This window comes from Haliotis rufescens, unplaced genomic scaffold, assembly GCF_023055435.1.
Source record: "Haliotis rufescens isolate VD_foot unplaced genomic scaffold, xgHalRufe1.0.p SCAF_1, whole genome shotgun sequence".
NCBI lineage: Eukaryota > Metazoa > Mollusca > Gastropoda > Lepetellida > Haliotidae > Haliotis > Haliotis rufescens.
In genome coordinates, this window is record NW_025963779.1 from 11,259,791 (window position 1) to 11,283,985 (window position 24,195).

General features: G+C 39.3%; 1 protein-coding gene across 3 annotated transcripts in view; it reads left to right on the forward strand.

Moving 5' to 3' along the window:
• The window catches only part of LOC124147672, a 37,846-nt gene that overhangs the window by 12,562 nt on the left and 1,089 nt on the right, over positions 1–24,195 (forward strand). Inside the window, exons 1-7 of one of the 3 annotated variants that reach the window (XM_046518395.2) lie at positions 4,478–5,010; positions 15,150–15,315; positions 15,764–15,833; positions 16,520–16,641; positions 17,994–18,889; positions 19,851–19,972; positions 23,760–23,880. In XM_046518395.2, the coding sequence (XP_046374351.2) occupies positions 15,158–15,315; positions 15,764–15,833; positions 16,520–16,641; positions 17,994–18,889; positions 19,851–19,972; positions 23,760–23,880 (1,489 nt within the window). In that variant the 5' untranslated portion in view covers positions 4,478–5,010; positions 15,150–15,157. Of the gene's footprint in view, positions 1–4,477; positions 5,011–6,852; positions 6,876–15,149; positions 15,316–15,763; positions 15,834–16,519; positions 16,642–17,993; positions 18,890–19,850; positions 19,973–23,759; positions 23,881–24,195 lie in introns of those variants that run through there. The other 2 variants (XM_048382420.1, XM_046518386.2) reach the window with 2 other exon arrangements.

Sequence of the window (24,195 nt, forward strand, 5' to 3'; positions counted from 1 at the left end):
ATAAGCTGTTGTTGCCTATGTGATGTAGACAGGATATTATCATGAGTGTCCCTCTCACAAAGGGAATGAATATACTGACATCCGTATTCAGGCACTTATCTTTTCTGGCTGTATTTACGTATTTAAGTTTTGAAAGTATGAAAGTCTGACTTGTCAAGAGGGCTTTATTGGCAAACCAATTGTATTAGAATATTTTGCGATGCATGTTGCGGTATATTGGGAGCTAAAGTGGTCTTCGAGTAGATTGACACTTTTATGTTTTTTAAGGCCAAAGTGGTGCCAACCCTCTGTTTTTCCCCTCTTGTTGCAATGATGTCCGTGTCAGCATGGTCAGTTGCCACCATTTTGTTGTCATGGATACAGGGGAGATAACAGCTTGAGAGAAGAATCTGCTGTTTTGACAATCAATTTCGAAGGGGAACATCATTTGTGAAGTTATTTCTGTGTACATTTTAGGTTAAATGGCACAAATAATTTTAGGTTTAATGATACACATAATAACGAAACACGTTATATATTTTTTACCCAATATGCTGGAAAACTTTAAAAAATATTGCAATATGTAATTTTAAAAAGCATATGTCAGTATGACATGATATCGGTAATACAGTGCAGTCCTACTTGACAACATGGATCTATGCTTGTCTGAAGACCTGCTGAAATGAAAATAAATATGATATGGGTTCATGTCCTTCTATATAAGCATGACAGCTTGCTTTGACTGAGTGAGCAAACTGTTGTATTCTAATGGAATAGAGTGTAAATGTGTACAGTTTGGATCAGTATTTGACTGTAACACTTGTCTATTTGAACAAGGTTTGTGAACCATGCGACACAGGCTAGTATAATCACAAGAGGTTACAGGTAGTTTTGTTGTTAGGTTCAAACAACATGTACATAAATTGTACATGAATCAAACGTGTACATTCCATAAACACAAGCTACATAGGGCAAACATATTAGTCCAACCAGGAAGACACAAACATTGGTAAACAATAACTAAACATGTCTGAAGGCACACTGCTACATGAACTCTGCGGCACAGCATGTACTTCCAACTAGAAGTGGACTACCCTGTGTGGAGCATGCTAGAGACGATTCATTAAGAATGTCTGGTTTTCATACCATGTGTTCTGAGAACATCCAACAGGGATTTGGCACCACCACCCTGTACTTGTAAGTGGCAGCTATATGGAGCAAGTGGTCTGATTTGGCTTGTTTGGGTATTATCATACCCGACGGCCTGAACATTGCTCATAATGTCAATCTCTGGTTTGTCAGGTCCATGCTCGATAAGGCCATAGCTGGAATATTGCAAGGACGATGTTAAACATGATAAACAACAAATAAAACAATGTTAACATCCAGCCATTATATGAGCTCCATATTACCAATGTTCGGGTTTAGCAAGTGAATATTTCACTCTGGTCAGATTGTTCTACATGATTAGGTGATCTGTGATGATGCGGGTTAGAATTGGTCTTCAGCAACCCATAATTATCATAAGAGGTGGCTAAATGGATCGAGTGGTCTGGCTCAGTGACTTGGTTGATGCGTGTCATCGTATCCTAACTGCATAGATCGCATAGATCGATGCTCATGATGTTAATCACTGGATTGTCTGATCCAGACTAGATTATTTACAGAACGTCTTCATCATGTTCATACAGCATGAAAATTGCGAAGTGTGGCTTTAAACAATAAGTAAAGAAGTAAACATAATTAGGTTTTTTGGCCATCTGGCCATCTAGCCATATATCCACCTATACTTAACCTCTGCAGTGACAGCAAAACACAATGCATAATGAAAAACATTAATGGACCTTAGCTGTGGTTACAATGTAACAATGTAACAATGTAGGAGTCCACAGTCCAGCAACAAGCAGGTTGTCACATATCTGGGTTATCATGTGCACTCACAGAAAGGCAAAATGGCAGGTAATAGGCCAAGTTTTTCTGGCCACATTTTTGACAGGCACGTGATAAGCAGACTGTTGCAGTGTTTGTGGTCTTAGCTCCCATGGGAAGACCAAGGCTTTGCTCTGTGTTCAACAACCTGTTTTTGTGGGTTCCCTAACTCCGTGTTTGACATGGAGTACACGTTCCCCACATGGCCACCTCGCATTGTACCAATATTTCACCACCTCACAGTGGTTGGTTATATTTGACTTTCAACCTGAACTGTTTGTTACATCATGTTAATGTTATAGTTTGTTTAAATAAACTCATTATGTAACCCCAAGCCTGTTATGGTCCCTTTTTTTTAAAAAATCAGAAACAATACAGAATTTGAAAAGGGTTTTTCTATTTTGATGTTTTTTTACCAAACAAGTTTAAACACTATTTTTCTTTTTGTTCATTTGACGTGTTTGAGATTTCAAGAAATGATGTAGAAACACAAGCAATGTTCTCATTTTGGTGTAAGACATATTAGCACAGCCAGGGAGCATTCCAAATGTTTGGATACAAAAGGAAAAAACGTGTGCTATTAGGGCTGGGACAAGTCCCAAGTTTACTACCCGGGTACCCAACCCCCTATTACATGACCCTACCCGGGTACTCCGCTGTAGGTCTCAAAAGATGTCTGATTGGGTATAGATTAACTATGGCCTTGGCAAAATGTATTTAGATACTCATATTAAACAATCTGATCATGCACACACTGAAGTTGAGTGAAGTTTTATCTTTATTCAAACATGTAAAGGAATGAGTACATAGTCAGAAAGAAATGCAAACATTAGTCACTTCTTGTGTAACCATTAATGTTCTAGTTATTTTGTCATTAAACAATACATTACGAGACTAACCACAGGTCTGGGTAGTTCTGTTGGTATCCAGGTCCTACTCAGGAGCCACCCGACTCAAGTACCCGAGTTACCCGTCCCAGCTCTATGTGCAATATCAATGTACAGGGATTTATTTAGGCCGGGATTCCACGATATTCTCGCACAGTGTGCAACATTGTTAATGGCTGACAGGCAAAACTAGTGTTCGTTTTTGCAACATCTGAACATAAACACTGGTATTGCATGAAAATCTTGTTTCGTTTAAAACAGGATCTACAACACCAACATTATTAAGCCATATTTTTTTGTTTAAATCTTTCCAGAAGACAAGGAAAAAACCCAATTGCGGGTAAAGCTTCAAAACGCTGACAAATTTAAAGCAATACAATATCTAAATGGCTATACCCACAGCTCTTTTTCCATAATAATATACACATTTCAGATTACAATCATATTTTAGATGATATTCGCGTAGCCTTTAGGTAAGGCAGCACTGGTGGAAGATATTTCATGATCATACCCTCCTTTAACATGTTCAAGAATGGCCTCTGTGTGAGAATTACAAATTTTGAACTATTTCTTGTGGCCAAACAGTAAGTTTTCTTCTAGATTTGTCCATAAAAAGTTTAAAATGTGACAATCATTCATGTGTAACTCATAAACATGGTGAATTTCAACAGTATTTTTAACTTCCAGTTTTTTGTAAATAATTTATGGCTGCTGCACAGGGTAAACAACATCTTCTGCAGGGAAATGAATTAAAATGCTAATTAGCAAAAGACTGTCACTATAATTAATTGGAAATTCAGCAATATTTCCTTTGATACAGTACATACTACAGACAGAAATTGATGAAAGCACTATGTTTCATAAAATATCATCAAACTGTTAGACCATTTACAACAGTCGGTATTTTATGTCTGATCACTTTGAATATATTCAATTACGATCTAAATACACATTGTTGAAAACCTGGAAATCTGACAATGGCAGATTGTTGTCTCCAGCATGCCAACTAAAGGAACAGCTTGTCTTGGTAAACATGTCTGCTAAACAATCTATAATTGTACTTTTGAACGAGTGAATAGTTCCTCCTCAAGTCGACAATGAATAGAAATACATAATTATTAATGTAATTAGTATTTAGTAATTCCTCCTAAAGTCAACAATGAATAAAAATATGTACACATTAATCATAATGTAATTAGTATTTTATTTCAGTTGACAGTGCTCATTATCCAATTATACACAATTTTTTTAAATATTTGCAGTGGAATAATCAAGTGTCCACTCAAATACCATGAATACAGTTTTCACTGTTTGAAGACAAAATGTCTCTGATAATTAGCAATGTATCATCACACTCCCCCAAATCTCATTGTTTTGGACGGTTATATCCCATTAGTTAGACGTCCCATTAGTTAGACGTCCCAATTGTTGGACATTTTATTTAGGCAAAGAGCGAATATACCTACAGGTGTAATGGATCAGTCCTAATTAGATTAAAGTACTGAGTAGGGATAGGGGACTCACAGTTTAGGGAGTATATATGTTACAATTTCGTTTAATTAACCTAAATTACCTTACTCTCAGCACAGGTTCAATAGGCATGAGGTTAACCATGTAAACTATGGAGTAGCTTAATTGTCTTACTGTATGATCAGTTGAAGGAGTTGAGTTTAGATTATCTACTCATCAAACAAATAAATATGATCTTGGGGTACGTATCATTATCAGTATCGATATGGCTGGTTTAAGGAAAGTAGAGTACATCGCCTCTCGGCGTAGTAGTAGGCAGTTGATATTAGATGGATATGTTTACAACAGAAACCGCGAGAGGCAAACCTGCACACATTGGAGATGTGTCGTCAAGACGTGCAATGAGAAATGTACGACTGTCGGTGATAAATAAACTGTAACAGTTATTAAATGTAAAGTGTACATTACCAAAAACTGTCACAAAGTGTTGTTACAAACTGTATAAAATTTATCAAATGTAAAGTGTCATTAAATGTTAAGTATAATATAAAAGTATCTATTTAAAGCTACTTTGCCTTGTTTGTCAGATCTTATCTGGACTATTCCATTTTAAAGTCTGAGGTAACAAGCATAAGGATTAGTGTGCACTCAACCGTTTAAAGTGTTGTTATAAGCTGTCTAACTATTGGGACGTCTAACTAATGGGAGGACACCTTTTGGACCAGGGAAGATTTTTCTCTCACAGGTAAAAATTTCCGGGATAATCTCTGAATGTATATGTTCACAAACATCAATGGTACTAATTGATTTGTGCATTTTGCTTTCTGAAAGAATCTGTTGGATCAGGTAGAGATGTCAACATTTTCTCAATTGCGGAATCTCCATACTTAATTTTTATATTTGACATCAAATTTTTAAACAACTCAATCGCTGCTGCATCACATGTTGAATGGTTTCCCCCTATATTTATGAGGCCCTATATTCAGGGCGCTGTGATGTCAAGGCTGAGTATGTTCTTGTTGAACGTGTCAAATGTAGCACTATACCCTGACACAGTCACGTCAGGTCGGGATGAACTGTCACACTGGCTGTACAAATGCTTTGTAGATTAGTCAGACCGCCTCTGTGGTCTAGTGGTAGAGCTTCCGCCTGGTGAGCGGAAGGTCGGGGGTTCGATCCCTGGCCGCGTCATACCAACAGACGTTAAAAGTTGACAGGCATTGAGGGGCTAAAACAAGGACTGGCATGGTGGGAGTCAGAATACTGTGTCACATGATTAGTCAAATGACAACACATTCAACACATTCAACACATATAGTAATACATGTGCCAGAGTAAAGAAGACTAAGCAGTTGTTGGCTTGTCCCATCCTCAACTATCAAGGGCATTATATCTCCATACTATTATAAAAACCCTGAACCCATTTGCCAACATAGCTTTGTTTCTCTTATTAATTTTTTTCAGAATATCACCTGCTTGTGTGATAAATTTGATTTGATGGCAATTTTTAGAGTTGTGTAATTGAATCAGGTTTTGATTGAAGCTAATATGGTTGATGGGTCCAGTGTATTTATCATGACAGAATGGAGGTACAATACACTGAATAAATGAAGATGATCAAGTCCCTGATGTAGACGGTTTGGTTATATTATTCGATACACTAGATCACGTTTGTATTACAATACAATGGATCAAGGTTGTAATTCATTCAATGCACTGGATCACTTTTGTATAATTCAATATTCTGTTTCAAAATTTAACCCCCCTCGACATAAAATAGACATCGCTGAGGTCATATTGTATTCAGGGAGTCATCATTGTTTAAGTACGGGTAAATATTTTTAAAGTTTGTACATTATATTGACATCCTTAAAAATGGAAAGAGGCTGTACATAAAGCTGAAATCGAAAATAGACGACTCAAAACAACACTACAAGGACAATAGACCATGAGGGTGTGATATATAACTCCCACTCTTCATTTATTTGTCAATTTAACCCTCACTCAATGTGTTCTTTCTACTTGTTATCAGTGACATGATCAGGAAGCAGTTTTTGAAGGGTGTGACTATCATGACTAGGTTACACGATTGTTTGCAATCTTTGAGTCATGTCAGTGTTCTTAAAGGTGCCAGACCAGAATTTTCCCTTTTTAATGTTAACATATCCTGAAACAAAGAAATTCAAATATACACTCAATGTGTCCAAAGGGTTGCTAAGTATGTTGCATATTAATCAACAGTCATGATTGCCTTTTGTTACGGCTTGCCCTTGTGTTAAGCAATTAGGGAATAATTTCATTTTTTAGAGTTTCTTCGAACTTAGATTTATAAATTTATTTCAAAATAGAAACAGATGATGCTCATTTCTGCTATATTGCTGGTAATCAGGCTGAATCGTACATGGGAACAGGTACTTGACAATGAATTGTGTAGTTCCATGACAACCGGATAACAAACATTACAGCACAGGGCTAATCTGTCTGAAGTATGACAGCTGGTACTGATTGAGATAGTGATAGTGACATAACGATGTAGACATAACGATGTAGACATTGACGAGCCAGGTGTCAAATAGGAGTGATCAGGTAATTACTGAATCAACAACACAGGTAAGATACAGACAGACTATATTTCGTACAAAGCAAAATGTCAAACTTATCGATATCTAGACATCAAGATTTATATTTCAGATGATTTATTACAAATGTCATCCTTATCCATATATAGATGAATGTAGCCCATTTTGATCATCCCTTACATGAGTGAGTATGTTGTTATTGTCAAACAGTAAGTGTAAGCTAGGATGCCTTATCAATGTTAAGAAAATGTTTTAATGTTTTTAAATTTTGATATCTGTTATTGCTGAAAGGGATTTTGGGTATTAGAAGCTTTTTCTTGAAGATTAACATGATTAAGAATTGTCATGCATATAAGGTCTTACAAAAATGTTTCAGAACCAATTGATAGAAAACAAAATCCATGTCTTTGGACTACCACTACAATGTGTGTTTTTCTCACACGTCTTAGAAAAGCCTATGTTTTATAAATGGTTTGAAGTTTTTCCAAAACTAAAGATATGAAAAAGATTAAAAAGTGGTTAAAAATATATTCAGAAAAGTGTCATCATTTTTGGTTCCATCAAATAACAGCAAGACCTGTTGGACCAACAATTCACATCCTGCATATTGGCAACATATTCAGAAGAGAACCTTTGTACAACACAAAAACAATCTGAAGTTTTTCCTGCCTCTACAGTTTAGGCCCATGCATAACACTGTTGTTATTTCTTATCATACATGTAAATAGAGGATAAAGCCTTTCACTGGATTGGATTTCAAAAAAACTTTTGTGCAGACTGATTGTTGGTATTGCGTCATGTATGATCCTTATGATTTGTATAGATATTCTTGTAGTGACCTATTCAGCATGTTCAGACGAATCTGTCTTAAGCTGACCACCATATTGAGATGTGCTTTTTGTTAAATACCAGTGTGACTGCCAACAGAGCTGCATACATTTGTATTAATTGTCTACTTAATAAAGAAAATGAAATAAAGAAACGTGGAAATTTGTTCTTTTGCTTTTAGCATGCTTAAATAAGATTACCACAAAGATATTTGGTTATTGCCAAATCATACATAATTGAATTGATCTTACTTTATGTCTGAGTTTTAAAGTATTTTTTCTTTGCATATTACAAATGTTCTAAGTAAGATTATTGTTAGTTTAGTTCAGATGATAAACATGATAAAAACCCAGTCATCATGACTATATACTACGTTAAGGAGGGTAACTCCAATACTCTCTTGTGGGAATTATTCCTTTGATAACAGAAAGGATTTTTAACAGATAGGAAATGTTCTAGTTGAATTTCAATACATGATTTTGATAATAACCCCTTGTAAGTAAGTAAACAAACAAGAGGTCATCCTGACTGATATCCTGGTCTGAAAAGATTTAAAGTTATATTTTCTTGAAATATTTTGATAATAACCCCTTGTAAGTAAGTAAACATAAACAAGAGGTCATCCTGACTGATATCCTGGTCTGAAAAGATTTAAAGTTATATTTTCTTGAAATATTTTGATAATAACCCCTTGTAAGTAAGTAAACATAAACAAGAGGTCATCCTGACTGATATCCTGGTCTGAAAAAAAGGTTCTAGATTAAACAGTTAGTCAGTCCAAAGTGTATGGATAACCTTAGTCTGTCTTACAGACCCTGATACAAATATATATCAAATACAGCCCATGCAAGTCTATAATGTTTGGCAAGTCTAGATCACTGCAGTATCTGAAAATGAAGAGAGTCACTGGGCTCCTTTTTATTATATTTTTATTAAGATAACTGAACAACTGTTTTTTTTATGTACGATATGTTCATTTCAGAGACTAGATTTTAGTCTAGGATAACCTCATCTTTCACATGAGGCTGTGCCTACACAGAACAGGATGATGCCTCTGTGTGTGGCTCAGATCAACCCATGTATCTTGTAATAGGGGCCTACCCTTATATTCAACTCTTTGAAAGAGGGGGGCACAGGTGGCCCAGTCGTCTAAGGCGCCGCGATTCTCTGCGCAGGGTTGCGTCCCTTGGGCACGCCAGAAATCTATGATTGTGGGTTCGAATCCCGGTTCGCCCCGATTATGTTTCTAGGTTTGTCAGCACCATACCCGTGCTCGTGGGTTTCACCGTAGTGGTAAACGTCTGAGACCTGCATCACTTGGGGCTTTCCTCCCACATTAAGCTGGCACACCGCGATATAACTGGAATACTGTTAAAAGCGGCGTTAAACCCAACGCACTCACTTTGAAAGAGTCTCAAGAAGGAAGGTCACACCCATGCTATAATTTTACTCCGACTGTGTAAGGGCACAAGGGGAAAGGTATTGCAACAAGCGGACTGCGAGATCAAGTGCTCTCTCTCTCCTCTGTGTAGGTATTTGTTGGTCAACTTTTCTGGAATGTATTCATGTTTTAGGATTCAAGTGACTGAGCTATGTTGTGAGCTTATGTCTGTGTTATTGACATGGCTGAGCCTGTCACACCGTGGGGCTGTTTATGAATGTGTGTTACTGGCTAGGGTGTGTGTGTCTGGTGAGTCAGGGCTGGGTCCCAAAGACAGAAATACACTTACACTGGGCCTAATGTTGTAAGTTGATATGCCAATGGGAAGTTGATCCTTGTTTATCTCAAGACATCTGATCAGGCAGGCCTACTAGGAAGAACTGAAGGAATGTCAAAGAATATTCTTTAAGGTGTACTAAGGAGTACAGGAAGTAGGCTGACTTAAGTATTTGAAATGAAAAGATTTAAAGTTATATTGTCTTGAAATATATAATAAAAGGAGCACAGTCACATGATCTCTTCATTTTCAGAAAGTGAGTGAGTGAGTATGGTATTACGCTGCTTTTAGCAATATTCCAGCAATATCATGGCGGAAGAAACCAGAAATGGGCTTCACGCATTGTAACCATGTCGGGAATCGAACCCGGGTCTTCGGCGTGACGACGGAACGCTTTTACCACTAGGCTACCAGAAGCCCCATTCAGAAAGTGGGAAAAAAAGTAGTGTAGACAAATGATTGTGGTTTTTCAGATATCTTCCTGTATGAGAGACTATCCAGGAAAAAGAATGTTTGCCACTTGATTATTCGTGTAATATTCAGCTGGTAATGTTTGATGTATATGCAGTGTTGGAAATTATGCATGAATGTGTTACTTCCTTGTCATATTCCTTGTTTTAAGATTATTCAGGGTCTTTGATAAGATATTTTGCGGAAAAATCCGAAGCTCCCCTTTTTGTTTCAAAGACTTTATGAGGAATAAATTAGAACCAGTATGCTAGCTGAGTTTCCTGGCATTCTGGCACCAGGGTGAGTCATCTCACATTATGGGTTTTACATAGCCTTGTAAAAATGGAGTCAGGATGACTCACCACATATTTGTTGGGGGGTCATTTTCTAAATTTGGGAGTCATGATTTTCTTTACACTAATACAGTTAAGTTTGGTCTTTCCACGTTGCTATTTTACGAAAGTTATTTCAGTCGCATTTCATTCTGAAAGTGTGTAGATTTGTTTTACAACAACTAGCGGATAAAGAATATTAGCGGTCAGTATTTTAAAGAATGATGTCTGAATTCAGATTTCCTTAGCGAAAAAATTGTGTCAATTATGAATACAAGTAATCTTAGAAACATGCTTGAATATTTCTATTAATTATGTAAACCTCACTCACTCACTCACTCACTCACTCACTCACTCACTCACTCACTCACTCACTCACTCACTCACTCACTCACTCACTCACTCACTCACTCACTCACTCACTCACTCAGTGTGGAAATACTCCCTGACCCATTATGCTGGATTATTCTCAAATTCTCTCAAACATTTCCAAACTTAAACTTTGTTTTGAAAAAGTAACATGTTCTGCCATAAATGGTCTGATCGATGAAACTGTCACATCGTACTTAATTGGTTACTCCTTGATAGAGATTAGTTCCTTTCCTTCCTCCTGAAGGATTGTCATTGTTCCTGAGAGGATATACTTGTGACATAAATAAACTTAAAGTTGATATGCTTGTTAGCTCGAGTGGTCATTACGCAGTTTATATCATCTCTATTCCAGTCGTCTGTTCATCCGCCTGTAGGATATTTACATCACTCCATAGCTTAGTTTAAGTCAAGTTCTTATGGAAAGTTGTTATTTGCTATTTTTGTTTTCTGACCTATGGCCAAGCTACACTGGAAGTTTTGGATCCCATGGCTTGAAAAAGAGTGTCCTGTGTCGTATTGCATTTGGTGTAAAAAGAGGAGTTGTTTCTTTGATACTATTACTTATTTGATACCTCCTTTTAGGCTTGTGGTGCGGAATAAGTCCTAAGTATGCCATGCTTGTTCCTTGACCCCACGAGAATTAGGAGTTTGTCCGTCCGTCCAACTTTCTGTTTGTCCATCGGCTTCTCCAAGGGGACAAAATTTCTCAAAAACTAATAAGACAGAGAAGTTAAATTTTACACACTGATGTTACTGGTCATGATCTCAAATGAGTTAAAAAATTGGTGTGGTGAATTCATTTCATTCAGAGTTATGGCCCTTTTTCCATGCTTTTCAACTTCGTGTGATGCTGTGTGAAACGGGTGAAAGTTTTCTCAGAAACTACCGAAGTTACACGAATGAAAGTTTGCATGCATATCTATAAAGTTGGTTTATGGGTAAAATTTGTTAAGCCATTTTCACGTTTCCCCTCGGTGATATTGCTGGAATATTGCTAAACGAGGCTTAAAACCTTACTCACTCATTCATTTGTTTGAGTATAAATATTTCCATGAATTTCCGAACAATCTATTACAATTGCTAAATTGATAATCACATCCTGAGAAACTGACACCATGAACCAAACATGCTAAATAGAATAGAGACATATTTTATGTGCCTTTGTTGTTGTTTTCAGAGCTAATTTCCAAAACTTGTACATAGAAACTGAAGAAGTTCAATCTAGGCATGGCTGTCTGAGGTTTCTTATTTGCAAGATAGTTGAACAGGATAACTTTATTATTAGGGAACTATCGTGTAATAAATCAATGTCATGTGGTCATCAGATAGTTGATATGTCTTGTGTTGGTATGCAGTTTTCCTTAGGTTTAAAAATGTGACAAGAAAATCAATAGGAATGTCAATAAATTCCTATGATTTAAATGCATTGTCACAGAAACCATAAGGAAATTTGTTATGTGGGAATTATTTTAGTAACATAGATCAGTGATATGATGTTTATGAAGAAGTAGTGAGTGAGTGAGTGGGGTTAAATGCTGCTTTTAACAGTATTCCAGTTATCTCGCAGCATGTCAGCTTAATGTGGGAAGAAAGCCTGAAGTGATGCAGGTCTCAGACGTTTACCACTTCGGTGAAACCCACGAGCACGGGTATGGTGCTGACAAACCTAGAAACAAAATCGTGACGAACCGGGATTTGAACCCACAATCATAGGTTTCTGGTGTGCCCAAGGGACGCAACTCTGCACAGCGAATCGCAGCGCCTTTGACTAGGCCACCCGTGCCCCCTTATGAAGAAGTAATAATATAAATTGGAGTTACAGATGATGTTGAGGAAGTAGCAGGCATTGTAAAATATGACGGCTGCTCAGATACTGCTACTGTCATCGCTGTTTGTTAATGAATCCATTGTACGTGTTAGTCAAGGCCGCTTCACATATCCAGAGTGAGTGTCAATCCAGTGAGTTTCTTGCTAGTATTACAGTTAGTTCATTATTGTGTGTCTGCTTAATCAGGGATAGAAATTGACACGAACCACTAGACAGTGTTGATTAAGTGACATATAGAACCCGTCAAGATCTGGTTAGAATTGGTCTTCAGCAACCCTTGCTTGCCATAAGAGGCGACTAATGGGATCGGGTGGTCAGGCTCACTAATTTGGTTGATGCATGTCGTATCACAATTGCGTAGATCGATGCTCATGATGTCTGGACCAGACTCAATAATTTACAGACCCCAGACATAGCTGGAATATTGCTGAGTGCAGCATTAAACAACAATCAACTACAACGCATGTCATATAGCATGGGGGGCACGGGTGGCCCAGTCGTCTAAGGCACAGCGATTCGCTGTGCAGAGTTGCGTCCCTTGGGCACACCAGAAACCTATGATTGTGGGTTCGAATACCGGTTCGCCCCGATTATGTTTCTAGGTTTCTCAGCACCATACCCATGCTCGTGGGTTTCACCGAAGTGATAAACGTCTGAGACCTGCATCACTTCGGGCTTTCCTCCCACATTAAGCTGACACGCCGCGATATAACTGGAATATTGTTAAAAGCGGCGTTAAACCCAACTCACTCACTCACTCATATAGCATGTCTACCCTGCTCAGCCATATGGCCTCCAACTGTAGATGAATGTTGTCCCCATTTAATAAACCTGACAAAGATCAAATCAAAGAATTTTACTAATGACCATGGCTGTGATGGTATGAACTGTGATGTGAGATACAGACTCACATGGTTCTATATCTTACCATACACATGATACTGCAGTGATTATCAATTATCCAGCATTGTCCAGCTTAAAATAGATCCTCATCTTGAAAGACATGTGACTTGAGCTGAGAGGCAGCCATGGAAACAAAGTGAAAGTGATTAGTGCTAAGTGCTCCAGGCATCTTGTCACAACACCAATTAACCGTCAGGATAACTCTGTAGGTCTCTTCATTATCAGGATTATATGTCACATGTTGCGGAGGATAAACATTCCTTGGAATAACAGTTTTGATGACAGGGATGATATGTTAAGAAGCCCTATAGTTTTCAATACATATGTATTCTATTGGGATTAGCTCTTAGTCTAGAACTCCTTTGATGTTCGGCTAGCCATGGGGGGGCACGCTAGATTAGGTCATTAGTAGATGGTAGAGTTCTTCAGCCCACAGTTATAGGACACCAGTTGTTTGTGAAGTCAGCAAACTCTGTGAAGACTCTTGTTGTGTCACCCTGTAGCAGTTCCTACCTCCCTGGCCTGACGCCTTGGACGTCCCTACACTCAGCATGCTCCTGGGGATTTAGCCTGGCTGGCAGTCTGTCTTACAGACCCTGAAACAATAATATCCAATACAGCCCATGCAAGTCTATAATGTTTGGCAAGTCTAGATTACTGCCGTATCTGAAAATGAAGGAAGTCTCTGGGCTCCTTTTCATTCTATTTTATAACTATAATTTAACAGGTTTTTTCTATAAAATATGTTCATTTCAGAGACTAATTGTTAGTCTACCTGGCTGGCTGTTTGTTAGACTGTTGCAACCCTTTCACAGTTTGTGATGCAAAATTTCGCAATCAGATATAAGAGTACATCAAAATGGCTAAGGTATCATGAAAACACTCTGCTCTTCAGACTCAATTATGTTATAAATTTCTTTGGTTTAGCTGGAATATTGTTGACTACAATGTAACAAACATTCCATCACTCACCTTGATCTACTCTAGATGGTAGCAGTTTGTATGTGTTTAATTCAGTCAAATTTAGCAGTCATTCCCATTGTTTCCTAATCTGGAGCTAAGGTGTGGTTATTATCCCCCGCCCAACAAAGTTGGTGGGGGATATAGAAACGGGCTGTCCGTACGTTCGTCCATCCGTCACGTTTCGTTTCCGGAGCATAACTCAGAAACCGTTCGATATTTTTTCATCAAACTATGCAGGTCTGTCAAGTACATGCTGAACTGGTGCATTTTGCTATTTAGAAATTTTAGAAATTTTTATTTTTTACATTTCCATGGCAACAAGATGGACTTAGGTTCTGTGAGGGTAGGGTTCGTTTCTGGGGCATAACTCATAAACCGTTCAATATATTTTCATGAAACTGTGCAGGTTTGTCAGGTACATGCTGAACTGGTGCCTTTTGCTATTTAGAAAATTTAGAAATTTTTATTTTTTACTTTTCCATGGCAACAAGATGGACTTTCTTTTTTTTACAATTTCCATGACAAGTTCCACCTTAGTTAAAAAAGGTTAGGGTTTGTTTAGATTTAATTATGTCATAAATTCTGCAACAGGGGCGGGGGATATAGCCACGTTAGTGGTAAACTCTTGTTTCCATAGTTAATAGGCAGTATGTCACGAGTCCTGGAGAAGTAAATCTGTGCAAAAGTGGGCGACCTTTTCAATTAATACAAGTAGATCCTTTCATCATGTTCATCAGCTGTTTATTCTTCTTGGCTAGAATGGTTGTTGGACCTAAAAAAAGTGATGACGGTTTCTTATCATTGCTCACAGATTACAGAAGGCAGTAATCATGATGATAACACATCTGTTTGATTAGTCACAAAACATTGTTTTCATAGTCCATATTTTTCAAATCCTTGTTTTGTTTCAGAGAAAACTATGGATGACCTGTCCAATCCCAGCATTCCCTGGCAGAGGAAGTTGCTCAGTCTAGCAGAGGAAACAGACACATTGGCACTTCCTGTTGCAGTGACTGTTGGGATAGCAGCAACAGTCTCCATCATAATAGTGGTGGCCATGTGTGTTTGTGGAGATGCGTAAGTATGACAGAGTGAGAGAGTAAGTGAGTTTGGTTTTATGCCGCTTTAAGCAATATTCCAGCAATATCATGGCGGGGGACACCAGAAATGGGCTTCACACATTGTACCCATGTCGGGATTCGAACCCAGGTCTTCGCCGTGACGAGTGAACGCTTTAACCACTAGGCTACCCAACCGCCCCAAGTATTACAGAACAGCCGCAGAGGAAAAGAATGTTACACCTGTCAGCAATGCTAAAGTACTATGTAAACTGTAGAAGTTGCCAGCATTCAACCCGATGGGATTAAGTAATGGTTATTCGATGTCATCAGACAAGCTGAGTGAATTTGGCAGTTAAGGTCCTTTTCAACTATTATGCTTATCTTGGCCCTTTTCAAGAGAATCAGTCATTTACACTTGATTGTCCTTGAGTTTGTGTATTAATGTCATTGTTTCAACCTTTCAGAGAGGTGCCAGAGCTAAAGGAGATCAAGCCAAGGAAAGGACCCAGTTCGATGAGCCTGGCAAACGCTGCTGTAAGCCCTTACTAGAATCATACATGCATATTGGGGCTGGGACGAGTCCAAATTTACTACCCAGGTACCCAACCCCCCTATTGCCCGACCCTACCTGGTACCTGCTGATGGTCTCAAGAGATGGGTATAAAATGTCCGATTGGGAATAGTTTGACCAGAGCCCTGGCAAAAAGTATTTAAATACACTACAAAACAATCTGGTCATGCATACACTGAAGTTGACTGAAGTTTTATCTTTATTAAAAAATATAAAAGTCAGAAGGAATGCGTTCACAGTCAGAAAGAAATGCGAACATTAGTGACATGTAGTGTAACCATGGAGTTCTAGATGTTTTTTGTCATTAAACAACATATCACGTGACTAAGCACAGGTCCACCCGGACCTGTGAGTACCTGGGTCCTGGTCGTACCCACCCGACCTGAATACCAGAGTTACCTGTCCCAGCCCAAATGCATATAGCATATAGCTTTTAAGAACATCTTGACATGAAGAATTAATAAGAATCATGCTTTCCAAAAGGTTACTGTGTGTTAGGAACATCTTGACTTGAATGAAGGAAATAACTCTCTAACAATGATTCGTTAATTTGTAATTCCTTTTTCTGGACGACTTCCCGGAGAATGGTATGGTCTGGATTGCCAGAGTTTCACAGTATGTGTGTTGAGCAGTGTTCGTCTCTCTGCAGGCTCCAGTACAGACGACCTCGGTGAAGCTGGAGGCCAGTCCCGAGGTGCAGGTCCCGGAGGCCGTCAACGCCAGGCCGGAAAATGGCTTGTCCTCCAACAGACATAGTGGGGCCCCGTCAAGGTTGGTGGTTCTCTCGTCATGATTTGTAGGTACCTGAAGCATGTTGAGATGTCAGTAGGCAACATCTTACAGATGCAGCTGACATACTGACATACTGTCATACTTTCCAAGTCAATCAGCACATCATAGTTCATGATTTGTTGTTAGTTGGCACCATACTCTGAGTTGATGGTTTGATGGTGATAAATCACTTTGGACTTGCATGTTTTAATGTGACATTGTTGAAGAATTAAAACAAATTTGAAATTGACAGAAAAGAGCTGTTTGATTGAGCTGAGGTTAACTTGTGCTATGTCACATGACTTTCATTGACTCGGCTTCGAAGCAGGGTATGAGGGATTTATTGTGCCTCTCAGAAATCCATGTGCACCACTGTCTTGTTCATGGCAGGGTATAAGAGATTTATTCTTCCACTGAGAATTTTTTTTCCCTCCAAGGCAGAAAACATAGTATTTTATCAAGATCACGTGAACCAATCAGATCTCATCATTCTGACATGAAGGTATGCTAAAATGCATTGTAGTGCTATTAATAGTCACTATTCAAGCAAAGGCCTGGTTCTAGAGAGGGAAGCCAGTGAATACTCAGACCAATGAGCAGACGGATTACAACTCTACACAAATATGTGCCACAGTGTTGTGACTGCCTCCTCAACATATTGCCTTGATGTCAAGCAGTGGTAGGGTTCACACAATGTTCAAGTTGAGCTTGTATGACAAGCAGGATTTCTATATGACATCATTTCATTAAACCACCATTTGTTGGATCACTGATCTGCTGACCCTATTTTCTTCAATAATTGACAAAAAATATATCCAAATTTACTCCATTTTTTTACCAACACATCATAAATGCAAAATTATTTTGAAGTTTTATCAAAATCATCTATAAAACTTAGGCTCAATTTGACATTAATATTTCACAAAAATCTTTTAGTCAACAAGTCGTAGGGAAATTCCTTTCATACTAAATGTAGAGTTTTTGTCCCTTGTCCTTGATACACAGAGAGAATAAAATGAAGCTTTTGGCAGACAATGGTTCTTATTTATCCCCCCCCCCGCTCCTACAGGTAATATTTATGAAAATATTCTGTGATCCAGTTGAAAAATATAGAAGCTGATGTCATCTTTTCCCCCCCAAAATGTGTTTCTTCCCTCCTCCAATTTCTGACTTTAACACAGTAAATCTGTGATCCAGCAAATATAGAAATATTGACCTTAGCTTGCTTGAAATAGATGTGTCACTACTACCCCAGACAGGAGAGGGAAGAACATAGTGAACACTAACCTGGGAAGTTTTGTCAATAAAATATATTAAATCACTACAATTATTATGCTTCTTATGTCTCCCAGGAGCAGTCAGATTAGCGTGGGATCCGGTCAGGCCCGGCCTCCAAGTCTACGCGAGCTGCCAGAACTTCCCGTTGGGGACATCGGTCGACCCTTATCTGGGGTTGAAAATGGTGTCCCTCATCGCATCACTGAAGATGATGATGACTACGATCATTTGGGCAAGGAGAGGCAGCCTGGAAGAGGCAGGGCTAATTATGACCATATCAAGATAGAATCTCCCAATGGAACTGTAGCAAGAGACATGCCCCCCGAGAATGAAACTCCCTCCGGAGAGAACTATTACGCTCAGTTACGTGATCGAAACTATGAAACTGTTACAGAAGTAAAACGTAGAGTTGTGGATCCTTATGATCAAGTGAACGTGTGTGATGATCCATACACTGGTTTAAAGGACGACCCTTATGCAAAGGTTAAAGATGATCCTTATGCAAAGGTTAAGGATGATCCTTATGAAAAGGTCAAGGATGATGACACATATGCGAAGGTCAAGGACAATGATGTTTCAAATCAAGTTCATATTACAAACATTAATGTGGGAGGAAGTGAAATTGACCCCTATTCAACATTAGGGGAAGAAACAGAGGTCAGTGTCATGGATGCAAGGTCATCCCGATCAAGTACAAACCTGGAAACTGGTTCACGTTCGTCTGCTGCCAATGTTGTGAACTTTGAAGATCTTCCTCAGGGTGCATTAGGTCCCCATCTGCCGGAACCAAATGATGATTATGCTGTTGTGAACAAACCAAGAAATGCTTCTGCATCCAATGAAGTGCAACCGTCTGAGGAAGTTGATCCCTATGTGATCCCCCCCGAACCTCCCCGAGCATACACAGTAGATGAAGCTGCTGCACAGCCATCCCTGGTCGGAGCAGTTGGTGGTGGCGCCTCCAGACAAGGTAGGGCTTACATTAATTAATTCTCTGAATTAACAACCTTAGTAGTTGGGGAGATTCCAGGTGAGCATAGGTCCAGGTACTTCATGCTTGTCAGAGATGTTGGTGAAAGGTCCAGAAGAGAGGATAGACCTTTCACTAAAAAACTCTCCATTATAAAATCCTGGGGATTCCAGGTCAGAATTGATCCTTATACCTCCTTCCTGTCGAAGGAGTCGACTAAAATGAGGATTGGATTACACAAAGGTGACAACATGGACAATGGCCCTGTTCCACGAAGCGATCGTAGCGCTAAGATGATCGTAACTCCCATTCTTTAGCATCGGCTTTCGACAGACGTAGCTCTACGGTGGCATTGTGGAATGGGACCCTGTCTAAATTTGAAGCCATCCGACCCCAATGGTGTTGATAGTTGCTCGTGCTATCAGTCACTGGTTTGACTGTTTAATCATAGTACCTGATGTTGAATTGTTCTGAGGAATAATATGACTTTAAACATTTTAGGAAATGTTACATGGTTTCTCTATTCAGTTTATCTATAGACTTGATAATTTAGAGCGCTGCAGGGCTATCTTTGCCTCAGTCGAATGTGCTATTAGGACATTTTGACAGTTAACATATCCAAGATTTCCCCCTTACATTTGGGACCCGTGAAGATCCGGGGTAGAATAGGTCTTCAGCAACCCATGCTTGCTGTAAAAGGCGACTATGCTTGTCGTAAAGGCGACTAATGGGATCAGGTGGTCAGGCTCGCTGACTTGGTTGATGCATGTCATTGATCCCAATAGCGTGGATCGATGCTCGTGATATCAATCACTGGATTGTCTGGTCCAGACTCGATTATTTACAGACCGCCGTCATATAGCTGTAATATTGCTAAGTGCAGCGTTAAACAACAAAACAACCAACCTTACATTTGGAACTATTGTTTTTGATGTTTATGTGAATTGTTGTGATGTTGCAGATGACAATCCAGAGAGAGAGTACACGATGGTAACAGCTCGTGAATCTCTTGCCAGTATGACTGCAAGAAATGCCCTAAATCCTTATGAGACTGTCCCTGAAACTGAGAATATGTATGCTACGGTAAGACTTGTCTCCTCACAAACTAGTCCTCTCAGAATCACCATGGGAAGTCTGGGTTAGAGTATGTCCCCAGGAACTTATAGGGGGAGATGTAATGGTTTGGGTGGTAAGGCTGTGATTTAGCTGATTGCGTTGTCAGGCAGTGTTGCGTGAACAAGAACTGAAAATTCTTACTCCCAGTCAGGACATCTTTAAAGCTGAGCATTTTGTCATGAAATCATCATTGTCTGAGAAGTAAAAGTTTTCATTTTCGTGCAATACGAGTTGCAATTTTGTGTGTGTTGTAAGTTGAAAGCAGGAAGTTAACATGTTTTGACCCATCTGTCATGTTTAGTTTCATAGGAAATAAATCTGTTTATAGTATGATGGTAAAACAAGCAGCTGTTCTGTTTGAGGAAATATCTACAGTAACATGGACAGTTGAACTTCTGTGTGCATCCAGTAGTGGCATTACGATACAGCAACACAGTATTGTATCACAGTGTGAGGGTCATGCTAGAATACATCGATTTACAAGCCCTGTATCGCCATACATACGATACATTACATTACAAGTTATAGTGTTGTAAAATCACTTGAATAATGACAGAATCTATTCAAGAACCAGCTTTAGCAGATTCTGTAGTATTTCCCAGTATTTTCTATAAATAGCATAGCATTCAAAGTGCCCTCTAGCCTATATTTCTGTCCTACAATATCCCATCTTTGCTCTCTGAAATTTAAAAAGAAATGATTCAGGATTATGATTCATGCACAAAAAGAAAGAATATCAAGTTATGAAAAAAAGGTACTGAATCGGGATATGAATTGTATCGCACCCGTAGTATCGGGATACATGTCGTATCACAGCCCCATCACATCGTTACACCTCTAGCATCCAGTGCATGAATAGTATCTGTGTACGATAGCTCATTCAGCCTGAAGCTATAGCATTAGATCATACAACATCTCACCCAGCTTATCATGGCTAACTGATTACAGTTAGTGCTCGTTAACAAACCAAGATATGCTGGAATAACCCAGGTCGCATAGATAGCGACATTGTGTCTATATGTGCCCTATCCATTGTTCTGACATCATCAGTCTCGCTTGACCTAAGATCTTTTGTCAAGCTGGAAGTAACATTTTAGGTCATATTTGTTCACATACAGTTCAACTTCTTTGAACATGCGGTAAACTCTTTATTGTTCATTTGAAACCTCATGCTAGTGCATCCTATCTTTGTGCAAGATTGTATCTCCAGTTAACCCCTGGGGTGGTGGGGTAGCCTAGTGGTTTAAGCGCTCGCTCGTCATGCTGAAGACCCGGGTTCGGTTGCCCACATGGGTACAATGTGTGAAGCCCATTTCTGGTGTCCCCTGCCATGATATTGCTGGAATATTGCTAAAACAGGCATTAAACCAAAACCAAACTGACACATCAGGAGAAATACTCACTCACTCACTCACTCACTCACTCACTCACTCACTCACTCACTCACTCACTCACTCACTCACTCACTCACTCACTCACTCACTCACTCACTCACTCACTCACTCACTCACTCACTCACTCACTCACTAACTCACTCATAGGGATTCCAAGTTAGAGTCCCACCAATCCGTGTTGGGCGTAAGAGGTGACTTTGTGGTGGTCAGGCTACCCTGGCAGCGTGGTTCATTACTCACAGTATCAATATCCTCCAATGTTTGGACCTGACTGGAGTATTTACAGGCCACCATCATATAGCTCTAATATTGCTCAGTGTGGCATTAAACAACAAACAGACACTCGAATCATTCCCATGTCTCACCAACTTACACCTTGTATCTAACTTATCACAGATCTGTGAAAATCCAGAGTAGAATAGGTCTTCAGCAACCCATGCTTGCTGTAAAAGGCGACTATGCTTGTCATGAGAGGCGACTGACGGGATCGGGTGGTCAGGCTCGCTGACTTGGTTCATGCATGTCATCGATCCCAATTGCGTGGATCGATGCTCATGATGTCAATCACTGGATTGTCTGGTCCAGACTTGAATATTTACAGACCACCGTCATATAGCTGGAATATTGTTGAGAGCTGTGTTAAGCAACAAACAAACAAAACAAACATAACTTTTCACAAAACAATACAAGCTTTTCATTGCCCTTTCAACAGTTTCCTGACATGGTCACCCAGAATGTGTCCCAAGAACATTGTTGATTGTCATTAGATGCAACAACCTTGGGTATGACTAGGTTGAATGCATGTCATCTATGTAACCTGATGATGTCAGTGTTGACCGCAATATCAACCACTGCAAACCGCCTCCGTGGTCTTGTGGTAGAGCGTCCGCCCGGAGAGCGGAAGGTCCAGGGTTCGATCCCGGGCCGCGTCATACCTGTCTGGGCTAAAACAAGGACTGGTCGGCTCGGAGTCAGTATACTGTGTCTGAGTGGGGTATTCATGTTAAACTGCGGCATGGTATCTCAGTGAGCTAGCACTATAAATCGGCATCAGTCCGGACTAGTACAAGCAGCCACACACACACATACACACATACACGTGCATGCACGTCGCTATATAAGTGCAATAATCTTGGCAAGACGTTAAACCCAATTTCACCTCACCATCAACCACTGCATTATTTATGGCCCATTGTGATGTAGCTGGAATATGCTGAGGGTGGAGTAATGAACTGTGTTCCTGTTGGCTTCAGTAGGACTGGCAACTCTAATAATTACCAGTCCCCCTAATTTTTATCAATCCCAACTTATAAAAAACTTAACAAATAAAAAAATGTATGAAAATTACCTGGTTTTAATTCTTTCAATATCATGAATATCATGTTCAATGCAATGATGTCATCTCTGAAGTAACTTTTTCTCTTTTTTTTTGGTTAATATTTCAAGACTAAGTTGCTACAAATAAATATATAGTTAACCTCGAAGCAAAGCAAAATGTTATATCCTTGCGCTAAAAGTAGACAAGGGGAACCCTGATGGTAACAGACAATCTTACTTCGTTCGAAACAAATGCTTAAATGAATATCACCAATGTTTTGTTCAAAAGCAAAGATTTGTAAGGTACTTTGTTTGCGTGATAGGGACTGGCAGTTACATGAATTACCGGGCCAAGCCTAATTTTACCGGTAAAAGACTAGTAATTACCGGTAAACGGGAACACCAAATGAACCATCCAGACCAAACCATTGTTCAATCATTCTTTTGGGACATAACTTCAGTTGTCTAGCTTACAGAAAGCTGATTGTAACTTCACTTGTATATGCCTGCAAGTCCTCGCTACCCAACAATCGACTGTCAATGTCAGACACCTAAGCACATGTTTGTTTGGCCAAGCACTCATTCCGTCCTGCGCAGTAAGCACTTCCTGTCATGTGCAGTTCGTCTCACTGTGCCTTGTTCCTCTTCCGGGTTACGTAATTGTCAACATGTATCTTTCATCAGCGTAGTCTTATATATCAGGGGCAGTCGGGTAGCCTAGTGGTTAAAGCGTTCGCTCGTCAGGCCGAAGACCCGGGTTCGATTCCCGACATGGGTACAATGTGTGAAGCCCATTTCTGGTGTCCCCCGCCGTGATATTGCTGGAATATTGCTAAAAGCGGCGTAAAACCGTACTCACTCACTCACTCACTTATATATCACACATATTGTTGACAATCATGTTTGATATTGATACAAGCATGCCAAGTTAACACTGCTATTGCATTTGCTCACTGTAATGTTTCTTGTATACGATAATCCTCACCACAACCCACTCCTAGTCAGTCAGCTGCTCAGATCAACTTTTCATTGGATGTGTTTAGGTTGATGGGGGGTCTGGCGATGGGGTGGTGCAGAGGAAGCCGGCGCCGCCAACACAAGAGGTGGTCAATCAAGCTGCCCAGAGGCTGAGTGCTGTCAGTGAAACCTATGCTGAGATTGATGGTATGTCGGTACATGCTTCCTAATAGGACTTGTGTAACATGCTCCAGAATATAAACCATCTTTACCTAGCATTAAATATCAATTTATTCACACAAACAATCACAGAACAACTATAAATGCTATTATATGTCTCACTATGATGAACCAAGGATTCAGTTATGAAATCTGTTATTTTCAAATTATGTAGCTTTGTTTAAATGAATTTGACCATGAATACAAACTAGTAAGAAAAATCTTATGACTGATTAGTTTTCGAGACTTGTTGCTATTGCTATCAGAGTGACAGAAGATATTATGGGAATGTTTCGTCATTTT